General features: G+C 43.1%; 1 protein-coding gene across 1 annotated transcript; it reads right to left on the bottom strand.

Annotated features, from left to right (window-relative positions):
• Positions 1 to 810: 810 nt before the first annotated feature.
• tmc1 (transmembrane channel-like 1) lies at positions 811 to 11,099 on the bottom strand. Its single transcript, XM_064936461.1, has 17 exons — positions 11,074 to 11,099; positions 10,136 to 10,226; positions 9,870 to 9,951; positions 9,450 to 9,556; positions 8,864 to 8,962; positions 8,561 to 8,703; positions 8,088 to 8,232; positions 6,471 to 6,665; positions 5,143 to 5,322; positions 4,545 to 4,697; positions 4,251 to 4,379; positions 3,587 to 3,654; positions 2,386 to 2,625; positions 2,038 to 2,163; positions 1,860 to 1,938; positions 1,227 to 1,391; positions 811 to 1,120 (listed from the first exon to the last, which is right to left on the bottom strand). The coding sequence occupies exons 1-17, from the start codon at positions 11,097 to 11,099 to the stop codon at positions 953 to 955; spliced, it is 2,196 nt and encodes a 731-aa protein (XP_064792533.1). The 3' UTR covers positions 811 to 952.
• Between the last annotated feature and the right edge of the window lie 2,215 nt (positions 11,100 to 13,314).

The following is a 13,314-nucleotide window of genomic DNA, read 5'->3' as shown; positions in this document are numbered from 1 at the left end:
TACTACAGAGATACTTGTTCAGGCCAAGGACCTTTGGTAAAGTTAACTGTGGTGCATGTCCAACGCGTTAATTTGTGGGAATTGTGTCCTTGTTTCCTTAATAGGTTTGCTTGATGGGAGCTGTCTCTCATTACCAAGTCACTGAAAACAGTCAGCATTTCAAGTTGATCATTGTATCCTGTTTTGAATATACATGTACAAAGGGACATACATTGAATGATATTCCCCCTATGATGTAACCCTGCAGTTAAAATCAGAATTGGCAGAGGGGGAATTATTCCTATAATCTGCTCACAGACAACTTCTAAAACTGCTGGCCAACCAAGAACATTCCCTAAATTGATGGTCTTTCAGTGTTTAGTTTAGATCTTCCCAAACTGAGTCCTGGGGACCCCAAGGAGTGCACGGTTAGTCTTGATGATTAATTGATCATTTAGATCAGCAGTGTAGTGCTAAGCCAAAAACAAAGATGTGCACCCTTGGGGTTCCAAGGACAGAGTTGGGGAAACCCTAGTTTAGTGCTTTAATAACTCTCCACAATGTCAGGTCCTTGTAAAACCGGATAATGTAATAACACAGGATATTATGTATGAACTCATCAGGTCCTGTCAATGCCAAATACATGTTATGTAGCTTGGTGTGCAGAATAGAATAACAAATTAATAAGAAATTAGAAAGCATAAATTAATCTATCACCAATTCAAAAAGTTACATTTTTACAGTCACAATTCACATAACACTGTTTGAATAAAGGTCCATTAGAACTGTAATGTACAACCTGGTAATAAGGAATCAACTATTACCGGTCATGATACCTCTGGTGTTAAAGTTACTTCAGCAGTCTTTTACTGTCAGTCTGCCTCTGAAATCAGAGTGACGTTTGTATATACGGGGAGGTCTGTGTCTGTCTATAAAGTGCTTGCCATTTCCACATCTGTAACAGCAGTCATACTCAGTGTCTCTGGGAGTTTGGAACCCTCTGAACAGTGGGTGCTGGTTGCCACTGGTGACCTGGTAGGGGCCCAGGGATTCTGTGGCCCCTCGGGGCCGGGGGGCTGGTGGCAGAAGGGGGAATTTGATGATCTCTCTTTCCTTGATGTGCTCTGTGTTCCCCACCCTTCTTTTCTCTATCTTCTTATAAAGGGACAAGGGGAGAGGAGAGGTATGATCACATAACTTGGTGCGAATCAAATTTTCAGATACCAAACAAAAACAAAACTGCTAACTAAATGTCCTGTCACAGTATTCTTCTCACCCGTATAAGATCGCTGAGAGGCGTTGTTGTTTCTCTGTTGCCGTGGTGCTTCTGAACGAGCTTTTTGAGCCTCCTCTAAATCCATGGCAGCTTTCAGTGCTGCCATTTTAGTCTTCTTCTTATTCTCTTCATTTTGCTGGAAGTAAAGAAGCAGCTACTATACAGGAATGGCCCCAAACTTTCTGATCGAGATTACAGGGATCACGGATTGTTTAGTTTAAGCAGTGTGGATGTGGATCCATAACTGACTCTAATTCCCCACCTGAAAAAATATGACTGGCCTCTCTGTCTCCTGCTGATATGTGTGATATTTGAAATATTGTAGCTTAAAATATACTCTCATATCCTAAATAACTGACACTTCCCTGTAACATTTTGAAATATTTATTGAAATCGCAGCAAAATGGGCTGTCCATCTGCATGCAGGTAGGCTGTGGGACCCTTGTTATTGACGAGTGTGTAGATTTGATCAGTTTAGAGAAATTATATACTCTGGCAATTGCTGCTCTCTGGTGGACAGACTATGTCAGTGCAAGTACCACACAGGGAATATAATAGATACCGTATCAGCGTCAGAACCTTATTGATGGTATTATTGACTCACGGTTTGAAGCTTCTTCTTTAACTCCAGGTTGGCTTGCTTGTAGCTTTTGGATGTAGACTGCAAGTAATAAATGGCCAAACTGTGTGTGGGGGGGGGGGACGACAAACACCAAATATTTTATTTTACATTGTATACAGACTGGGGACTGCCCTGTGAATCGTTAGCACTGACTACTCACACCATCAGCAGTAGGAAAGGCAGCACCAGGCCAGGGTTGGAGGCGTAGCTGAACACCTTCCCAAACCAGGCAGGGAAATCAGATTCCAGCGTCTCCTGGATCACATCAAACATGCGGCTCTTCCCACTGCAGTGGAGCAATCAGAGATGAGAAACTGTCATCACACAACAAACAACTGGAGTGCGTGTGTGTGTGTGTGTGTGTGTGTGTGTGTGTGTGTGTGTGTGTGTGTGTGTGTGTGTGTGTGTGTGTGTGTGTGTGTGTGTGTGTGTGTGTGTGTGTGTGTGTGTGTGTGTGTGTTTACATGCATGTCTTGTCATATACAGAATGCAGGTGTTTTTCTGTTACCTGAAGGGGCCACAGTCGAAGGAGGGGGGGATAGTGACTATGGTGTAGATGGCGGGCAGTGTTGAGAGGAAAAGGATGACCAGTAGCATAGCCATGTAGAAGTTGTTGGAGCCCGAGGCCTTGAACACCCTCTCCTGAGGAACATTACAGCACATGACGGCCCAGCACTGCAGGTACATTGACACATGCAGTCTCAGCACGTTCAGAGCAGGCAGGCACGGGGCATAGAACGCACCCATCCTAGCAGAAAGAGAAAGGAGGGAGTTCATCCTTAAAGGGGGGGGGGGGTTCTGCCAAACATATGGAGTTGTTTTAAGATGGTCATACCAAGGATCATTTTAGCTATTTGATTGTGAACTTTAGGATCCTTTAAGTATACACCAAAAAAAGATGTACAAAATATTTGATGAAACACTGAATTTGGCCTTACTGCTATTAGCCCATAGAAACACATTTTATTTACAGATTCAGAAATGGAAAAACAGATTCTAACATTTTTATCAAAAGGAAGTTTGTTTTAAAGATACAAGACGAGTATTATTAGCATTATTAAGATCATGATCCAAATTATTCATTTTTAACCATATAAAAATAGATTCCATACCAGATGCCATTCCACTTCTATACTTCCATTAATTTGTTCAACTGGTACCGGACTAACTAGACGAGTTATTCGTGGGTAGGCCAAACCGTTCGGACGCTGCAGACGTTTCTGTGAGAAGATCGATTATCGGGATGTCTCATTGTCTGACAAACATCGCTGTAGCTCGGCCACCTTCCACCGCAGACGCGGAAGATCGGCATTGGCGGAGATGTGGGCAAAACTAGATATCTCTAGTTTAAACAGGCAGATTTTTATTCGGATTTTTGTATTATGCTTATTAGATATATGCGGTGCGCGCACATCGACTCTAGGGGGTTTAAACAAGCATATGATAGCGATGGACTGTCACGTAGAGCAGGTGTTTTGGAATGTGATATCGCACACTGCTTACTTGCAAGTTTCATTTATTTATTTAAAATGCCAACATTTTGGACCACTTGTTTTTAAATGGATAAATATCTGTCTATTTTTGTACATCAGCCCCTGTATCGGTTCATTTAATTCTACATACGAGTGGGACACCTAGCCTTACTTTACTATCAGAAGGCCTCTCATACGTGGAGGTGCCACAATAAGATTACAGCAGTTACCGCCTACCATATCATTCCTTGGTTGAAGATCAGGCCCAGGACATTCCCACTGACATCGAACTCTGAGTAGGAGGGCTTACACAAAGGAAAACAAGAATAGTCCATGTCGGTGCAATTCATCAAATCAACGACCAAATCAGTAACACTTGAAGGGGCTATACATAAAGGCATTATAAACTGGTTGGTCCGAGCCCTGAATGCTGATTGGCTGAAAGCCGTGGAAAATCAGACTGTATATCACGATGTATGACAAAACATTTATTTTTACGGTTCTAATTAAGTTTATAATAGCAATAAGGCACCTCAGGGGTTTGTGGTATATGGCCAATATACCACGGCTAAGGGCTGTATCCAGGCACTCTGCGTTGTGTCGTGCTTAAGAACAGCCCTTAGCCGTGGTATATTGGCCGTATACCACACCCCCTCTGGCCTTATTGCTTAATTATAACACATCTCTGAAACCAGTCATGGCACCTTTATGTGTTTTGCAGTATCATTCATAACAACCTTCATCCCACATTTATTCAACATCATTCAACAGACCAGACTTCAAGTAAAGTGTTACCCCAAAAGCAATATCAATGCAATGACAAAACGGACTTGAAGTGTGGCTGAAACAGATTTCAAGCCTAAATACAGAGTAGAGCAAAGTGGTCAATCCAGAGACTCACAAATCCAGCCTCCAAGTCCCAACACCAGCAGTAGTTGAGGAAACGCACCAGCACAGCACGCAAGAAGTCCCCGATCAGAAGCGTGATGTAGGTTGTCATAGTATCCGACACAATGAGTCGGACAAATTCCTACATATTCCCAAAGTATATTAAATGGCAAATAATACACACGTCATCCCAGTACATTTACACTGTAAAAACGATACTAAACATACACACAAGAATCATGAATGTATAAATAAGCTATTTATCATTACCAGACCTGGATTCAAATAGTATTTAACCATTCATTACCTGTCCCACCATGGTTTCCCAGCAGGGTCCTCGTGGGATGTCGGCAGGGTGGACGGTGATGGGAGGAGCTGTGCTATTCGCTCCCAGGGTCCCATTATACAGACTGGCCTCCCATATAGTCATATTAAGCTTCAGCACCTCCTCCTCCTCCCGCTTAAATCAACAAAAACAAAACATTTAGTGCTCAATTTAAAGACAGGTGTCGTATCAGCCTGTTTCCCCATCTACAGTAATAGTGGGTCGATACTTGCATATGGAAACCTCAGGTTTAAACCAGATGTTTAACCCAGCTGCAGGTTAAGACTAGTAACTCATTTGTTTCCTTTGTGGGGGAAAAAACAAAGGAACATGAGAGGGTTACACTTGTTCTCATAAAAGTGAAAACTAGATGATGATTAAACAGTGTAAAATAATCATCTGAAAATAACCATAGAATACGTTTTGGGGTCATTCGTATTCCTATTGTTAAAAACCCTTTACAAAGTGTTCAAGGAACCTTAGAGGGTTGTTGGTAGAACCATTAGAAGATAAAAAATATGTTAGGTAGAACCCTTCATGGGGGTACATGGTATAACTAGCCACAGGCTTCCAGATTTACTTTGAGGTTGATCTCATCCATGAGTGCGATGATGAAGGTGTAGAGGTTCCCCAGGAATAGGGCGAAGATGCGTCCCAGCTGCCACTGTAGAGCAATGCGGGGGTGATAGTTCTCTAGTGCACTGATCACATCAAACAGCATGGGACAGAACATCCCCAGGAGAGACATCACCATGTTCACCTGACAGACAATAACACGCATACAATACAGTATACTGTTATTCACACCTATGAATAAATGAATATAAACTCAATCACACAGACACGCAAGAGCATACAGATCGCACAAATAAACATAATTAATCAAGGTACTGATTGCAAACACATGTAAATCAGAAAAGGCTGGTGGGAGGAGCTATATGAGGACTGGAGCTATATGAGGACTGGAGCTATATGAGGACTGGAGCTATATGAGGACTGGAGCTATATGAGGACTGGAGCTATATGAGGACAGGAGCTATATGAGGACTGGAGCTATATGAGGACTGGAGCTATATGAGGACAGGAGCTATATGAGGACAGGAGCTATATGAGGACTGGAGCTATATGAGGACTGGAGCTATATGAGGACAGGAGCTATATGAGGACTGGAGCTATATGAGGACAGGAGCTATATGAGGACAGGAGCTATATGAGGACTGGAGCTATATGAGGACTGGAGCTATATGAGGACTGGAGCTATATGAGGACTGGAGCTATATGAGGACAGGAGCTATATGAGGACTGGAGCTATATGAGGACTGGAGCTATATGAGGACAGGAGCTATATGAGGACTGGAGCTATATGAGGACTGGAGCTATATGAGGACTGGAGCTATATGAGGTCTGGAGCTATATGAGGACAGGAGCTATATGAGGACAGGAGCTATATGAGGACTGGAGCTATATGAGGACTGGAGCTATATGAGGACTGGAGCTATATGAGGACTGGAGCTATATGAGGACAGGGGCTATATGAGGACTGGAGCTATATGAGGACTGGAGCTATATGAGGACTGGAGCTATATGAGGACTGGAGCTATATGAGGACAGGAGCTATATGAGGACAGGAGCTATATGAGGACAGGAGCTATATGAGGACTGGAGCCATATGAGGACAGGAGCTATATGAGGACTGGAGCTATATGAGGACTGGAGCTATATGAGGACGGGCTCATTGTAATGGCTGGAATGCAATTGATGAAACGGAGTAAAACAGGTGGTTTCCATATCTTTGATGTGCATGATACTGTTCCATTTATACCATTCTAGCCTTTAAAATGAGCCCATCTTCCTACCAGCCTCCTCTAAGTCAAACACACACACACACATACACACACACACTTGTACCTCATTCCTCTCCCACCAGCTATGGCTCTCCAGACCCTCTAAAGCAAACTTCTGGGAGCGACGCACCACAAAGTAGATGAGATATCCACTTCCTGCTAGACAGCACAGCACCAGGAAGTTGGCCAGAACCCGCAGAAAACGAGTCAAGTGGATGTTGTCATCCTTCCTGCTCTCCTGTTCCTCCAGAATGGCCTCCTAGGAAGTTGGCATCACAAGGGCAAAGAACACACACACACATATACGCAGACACACATGCACAAACACACACAGACACACACACAGAGAGACAACCAATCAAACATTACCATACATAAACTAATGTAAAACAGGGTAGAGGTGCCTTTATTAAAGTATACAGAGTTGTCATGTGAAATGTGTATGCTTTCCTATTGGTCCGTTTGAATGAATTGCTTGTGTGCTCTGATTTGATGCAGGAGTGGCTCTGGAGAATGCACATCTACCTGTTCCTACAAAATGGTACTGCCTTTCCTGAACGGGATAGAACTGCTGTTGTCTCCGAGTCCCACACCAGGTAGCTGCAAGCTGACATTCATTCACAGTTGACAAATCTTCTGTCCAGTCTCTGTGTTGTGTGCGTGTTCATTGTAAAAGGGTCTATCAGAGTACCAAACGTGTACACGTACGCAGCAGTGTTCTAGAATATTGGATGGTTCCGACCTTCGAATTATCAGCGCAGCTCAAGAGATGTCTGTCAACACATTCAAATGAATAGAGGATGCGTACTGGGAGACTCAGATATGGGACTCTTACTAGATGTGTTGTGTGAAGTTTGCTGTACTTAGACTTGTTATCCTGATATGTGCTGTACCTGAGCTACACTACTTGAGAATTGCATATTGCATGTTACACTGAAATGATTATATCTACCTTTTGATTGCCACTTTAAGCCCGTCAGCCTGTACAGCTTAGAAAACTATTTTAACCTCAGTTGTTTGTAATAAACAACATTTTTGATAATCCTGTGTTGTGTGAATTCCATACTGGTACCCAGTTCAGAGGGGTATCCTATGAAGCAAGCTAGATCTACTCAGGGAAGGGCCAGACTACCACATTTGGGGGGTGTTTATTAATATACAAGCACCTTTGTCCCACACCTAATACTATTTGTATTTTATTAAGTCATTCAAAAGTTACATTTGCGTGACGTTTCAAGTGCGTTATTTCATTACTAAATGTGTCATGTGATATTTTAGCATGACTATTTTTAACGCACAAAAAAAAACATTTAATAAAATATTTAATCAGTCGTCTTAATCAAACGAAGGGGATGATGACACAATCTTCGCGAGAGGGACTGAGAGAGGGAATCTGATTTCATTGGTCCTCTACTCGCAGCACCGTCATTTCATTCAGGGTAAGTGGAGTCAGCTGTGACTTAGCCTGCCCCGGAGCAGTTAGTTCTGAGGGATTCGTTGCCATAGAAATGTACATGGCTAAAAGGTGAGCCACTCTTGTATGACTGGTTATCCCGAGTTGAATTCAAAAGTTGACCAAAGTTACCTCGCTAACTCCTCAACCCTGTTTCGTATGATACCCCCCTAGGTCTCTATTGACCCTATCCTAGTCCCTGTGGTTCTTACACTAACATGTGTTTACCTTAAAGCTGGTGGTGATGGAGGCAAACTTGTTGTCGGCTGTCTCAGGGTTGCCGATGAGGTAATCCCAGCTGGTGAACATCTTCCAGCTGAAATTGAAGCTGTTGTTGTCTCCGCCCCCGTCCTCATTAGCATTCCGGGCCATACTTTAACACGTTTCATAATGAATAGAAGAAGCGTCAAACAATAACATCATCAGAAATCATCAGATTTGACCGGGACTCTATCTGTTTCTCACTGGAAATGTGATCAACGTTTCAATTTTTTTTTGTCATAATTGGCAGAAAGTGCACACACCAGGGTCATTTTGATTAGGCACCAAATGGAATACAACAGACTGAAACAGAGAAGGACCTGGACTTGTCCAATACGAAACGAAACGCTCATTTTAATTTCCTGTTTTTGCACAACCTTGTCAAAGTCACCTGGTGTGTGGGGGAGGGGGGGGGGACCAGTAAACATACAGGTACTCACGTCCTTATCACAACCATATAGCTATAGGCCACAGTTCCCACGCCAACCAGGAAGTAGGAGAGGGGCATGCGGAACTTGAGCCAGCCAATGGCGCGCTGGCTGTTGTAGTAGCCATAAAAGAGGACAGAATACTGGGCGTAGCCCTGGGACACACACATGATTCAGATTTCATTCAGTATTAACAACTTCTTGACAACTTTAAAAACACCACGCACGCTGTGCGGCGCACACACACATAGAGAGTCATGTTAGTGGTAACATTACACAGTGGTCACATTACACAAATAAACAATTAGTAATGACCCCAAAGTCCCATAGGACAGCAAAGTCCATGGCGTTGGCTTCGTCAGCTCTAGGGACAGTCTTTCTGGGCATGCTACCATACGGCCTGCCCATCAGAGCCTAGACAGAGATAAAGAGTTAAAGCATCTGAAGGTCCTTGAGATGCTACTAAAGCCTGCCCACTAAGACATCATTTCAACGTTTAGTTTTGATTTACATTTGGTTGAGTTGTCAACTAACATGAATACAACCTGAAATAAACAACAAAGATGTCACCATGTCATTGGGTTTAGGTGAAAAGTTGGGAGAAAATCACATGAAATGTCCTTGCGTTGATTACTTTTTGCAAATCCAATCAGTTTTCTGCATTGATTCAATGTCATCTCATTGAATTGTTTTATTGAAATGATGTGGAAACAACGTTGATTCAACCAGTTTTTGCTCAGTGAGTGGGGCCTCCTTTATAAATAAATACAAATTCTTCATTTTCATATAAAATTACTGTATATGAGGAAATGTGAATTATACCATGTCTACACCGAAGTCACAAAATTCAGGCCTTAAATTCTGGCCCCAATTCTGATTTGAAGATCAAATGGCCCCCTACCTCTGGCACCATGACCAGACCAAACGTCAGCCCAAAGAGGATCATGTTGATGCCATACATCCACCTCAGGAATATGAAGTAGGAGGCAACCGAGGAGCCAAAATGGCCTGTAGGAGGCACAAAGCACAGTCATATATGGTACTGTGTTTCATCACACTGAGGAGAATTACATAAATCAGTCGATCACAGAGTGACTTCCAAGGACTCCAAGGGGGTAGGCAAGAGGGCCCCCGGGGGTCCTCAAAAAAGTGATACACAAATTAGAGAAACAGCAAAGTCCATGGCAAAGTCCATGGTAAGGAACAGAGGTAGCTAGCTGTGTGCTAACCTTTTCAGCGAGGTTGAAAAATAAAAGACAACCAGGAAGCACCAACAAAACCGTGCAAGGATACAAAAGGAAGAGGTAAGAGACATACTTACTCTCAATCTCTTTGATTTTCATCTCCCATGGAACACAAGCAGTTTTGAAGTTTTCAAAGTCCCTCTGAAACTTCATCCATTTCTAACAGCAAAACCAGCAGTGTCATGGAATAGATCCCACATAGGCTTGCTGACTATACTTGTGTTGTAAAGGATCATAGATAACTGGTAGCATAAACATAACACAATAAAGAACACATAAAAACACTGGTCCAAGTATCGACAAATCAATGCCTTTGTCACCTATAACAGATGACTGTCCTCACCTTCAACATCATGACTTTATATGCATACAATTTTCTGCTCTTTCCTTTCCCAAGAGCTCCCTCATATTTCTCCACAAACTCATGGGACTCCCTGTGAAATATGAGTCAGGATTAGTTACTGGTACCGGTACTGGTAAAATAAATATAATCATATTGCACCATACGCCATGCTATGGCTACTCGGTGCTCCTCCAACGTGCTAAACAAGCTTCCTGGTTCCATTACATACCAACAGCTACATTTATACCCTTTTCACACTACTGAGCCGAGCCAAACAAAGCCGGGCTGTAATGTGCTGGCCTGGCTATGCATCGACTGTAATTGCAGGGACCATGCTGGAAAGGACAATGTGACAGGGAAATATCTGAGACCACAAAATATGTTTTTGGAATCGAGACATATTGTAGAGATGGATGGACTTGCCACAAAGCCTGTTTTAGCATGGACAGTGCCATGGGAGGCTTTCAACATTCTACATTAGTCAACTGGGTGAGACTTTCCATGGGTTAAGGAAGGATCACTCAATTCCATCCAGGTCAGCGGGAGAGATCAGCCAATGAATCATACTCCTGGGCAACCATCCCAGCATTGCAGGTGGCAGTAAATTACTAAACCTGTTCAGACTATGGCCTTTTCTCAATTGCATGCTCCTCGCATCCTCTCTCCTCACCTCTTTCTCAAAGTCCATTGGATGAGAAAGACAGATGTCCCTTTCAGTTTGTTTATTAACCGCCAATTAATCCACAGAAGTAGAAGAAATGGACAGCATTAAAAAGGCGATAGCACTCAATGGCACTGCCCACCGAGGTGTCTAATGGCAAAGATAGGTGTGCCCTCTCTCCATTTTCATGGGTCAACTCGACACAATAGTGTGAAAGGGGTAATAGTTTAGGGGCTGGGGAAATGCATTTGCTTTAGAGTTGGGGTTATCTCAGCACCGTAGAGTTAGCAGTTTCTTCCTCATGGGCCAAGGCTTTCCTCTTAGGGTCGAGATAAGTTTCTTTCTCTCATCCACTTCCTCCTTCAGCTTCTCCAACTCCTCGGGAGACAAGACCTCTGGTTTCTCCTCTCCCACTTTATCTTCCTCATCCTCCTCTTCCTCTGATGACTCATGCTCCGCACTGAGACAGTAAGAAAAGTCATTTTGTTTTTGTTTGTAAGGTTGGTGAAGGTAGAGGGCAACATTTTTGTCACACAAAAGATAAATATAGAGATTCTTATCTGCAATCCGCAATTTAATGTGAAACTTTTTTTAAACAACGTGCATCATGACAAGCCAATTATTTAACCATGAAGAGTTTAGTACCCTGCACAAGGAATGTCATGATTCACATGTGATGATGGGTTGTGAGCTGTATATAAACGTGCAATGGATAACTCCAGAGTGGCTCAATGGTCTAAGGCACTGCATCTCAGTGCTAGAGGAGTCACTACAGACCGTTTCAATTCCAGGCTGTATCGCAACCAGCCGTGATTGGGAGTCCCGTAGGGCTGTGCACAATTGGCCCAGCGTCGTCTGGGTTAGGGTTTGGCCGGGGTAGGCCGCCATTGTAAATAAGAATTTGTGCTTAACTGAATTGCCTGGTTGCATTTTTAAAACCTTCACTGCCCTTTGCTCATACAAAATCTTAGTCACAATGTTTTGAAATGTAAAATGCAATGCAAGATTGTACACACAGGACCTTACCTTGTCTCAAACTTTTTTTTCTTTTGTTTCTTCTCAACTGTCTCTCCTCTTCCATTGTCCTCCTTTTTCCCGCCTTTTTCTGAGCGTCCATTTTTCCTCTTCTCCTCGGTATCCCCATCCTCCTCTCCTACAACCTCTATCTCATTTTGCTCCAGTTTTCTGGTGTTTTCATTGCTGAAATTCTTTTGAGTTTTAGCAACCGTGTCATTCTTCACTTCTTCCTGCCTCTCATCCTCTCCCCCTTTCCATTTCCCTTTCCCCTCCTTATTCCTCTTTTTCTGTCCTCTCCTCTCCTCTCTTCCTGGTCTGTCCTCCAATTCCTTTCCTTCTTTTCTTGCACTGGAAGCTCTTCTTGCTACATTTCTTCTTCTCTTTCTGTCCCTCTCTTTCTTTCTCTCCTTCTCTTTTGCCCTCTCCTGCCTCCCATCAGAGTCAATAACTGTGTCCTCTTCATCTGCGGTAAAAACAAAAAACAGAGACATGGCGTCATCGTCATACCAATATTTTAACCAAACAATAATATTAGAACTAAACAATACGAAACAGGAAACGAATGAAGGGGTATCTCCTGCCTCCTAAAGTTTCTTTGAAAACACATTCACTGCTAGAATGAGATGAAAGAGAGGGAAAGGAGATAGACATGCCAGTAGGTGACAGATAACCAACCCCAAAAATGTGCCCTGTGAGATCTGAGTGGAATTTAGATGTTCATTTTATATTAGATCCACCTTGCCCTCTGATAGGCTAGGTGTAATTTTCACCATATGGCTTTTACCTGTCAATTCCTCTCAGATCTCCACAATTTCATAGAGGTAGGGTCTTGACTGGGGGTTGGGCACAAGTGTCACTTCTGAAATGGAAGATTGTTTTGTGATTTGTTGAGGGACAGGCACAGGCAGCATTTCAGTTTAGTAGGTATTCGCACTCAATCAAACCATAAAAAGGAAAAAAAACGGCTCATTTTTTTTGTTCAGCCTTTTTAGCACTTTGCACTGTCACCTTTTGTATTATTTCGGGCAGGGAATTCAATTTAAGTATATTTTCGCATCTCGGCCTCCTTGTTTTTTTTCTTCCTTTGTATGGTTTGGGTGCAAGTACCTCCAGAACTCCACAGATATTTTTTCACATACCGGCCCCCATTCAGTCCTAGCCTGAGCATAGACCTTCATACTGGCTTTCCAGAGATAGCATTTCAGCCACGTTTCATACACAAGATACTGTATATGATCAACTGTGACTCCTGTCCATGTTGGTCACTTTACTCTATTCCTTAACATACCATCCACTCTGCTCTCTTCCATCCATGTTGCCCTCCCTCCCTCCGATGCAGGCTGTTGTCAGAGAGCACTATTAATCCGGTGGTAATTGGGGACACAGGCCGTGAGAGGGGGACTGAGGAGTGCACAGGGTCGTGTGACAAGGATTTAGACCGTAAGAGTGGGGAGCAGAGAAGAAGAGTGTTTCCTGACTTGGACACAATGCCACATGTCAA

This window comes from Oncorhynchus masou, chromosome 25, assembly GCF_036934945.1.
Source record: "Oncorhynchus masou masou isolate Uvic2021 chromosome 25, UVic_Omas_1.1, whole genome shotgun sequence".
In the NCBI taxonomy this organism is placed as follows: domain Eukaryota; kingdom Metazoa; phylum Chordata; class Actinopteri; order Salmoniformes; family Salmonidae; genus Oncorhynchus; species Oncorhynchus masou.
Note: the sequence above shows the minus strand (reverse complement) of the source record. Positions and strands in the feature narration are given on the sequence as shown.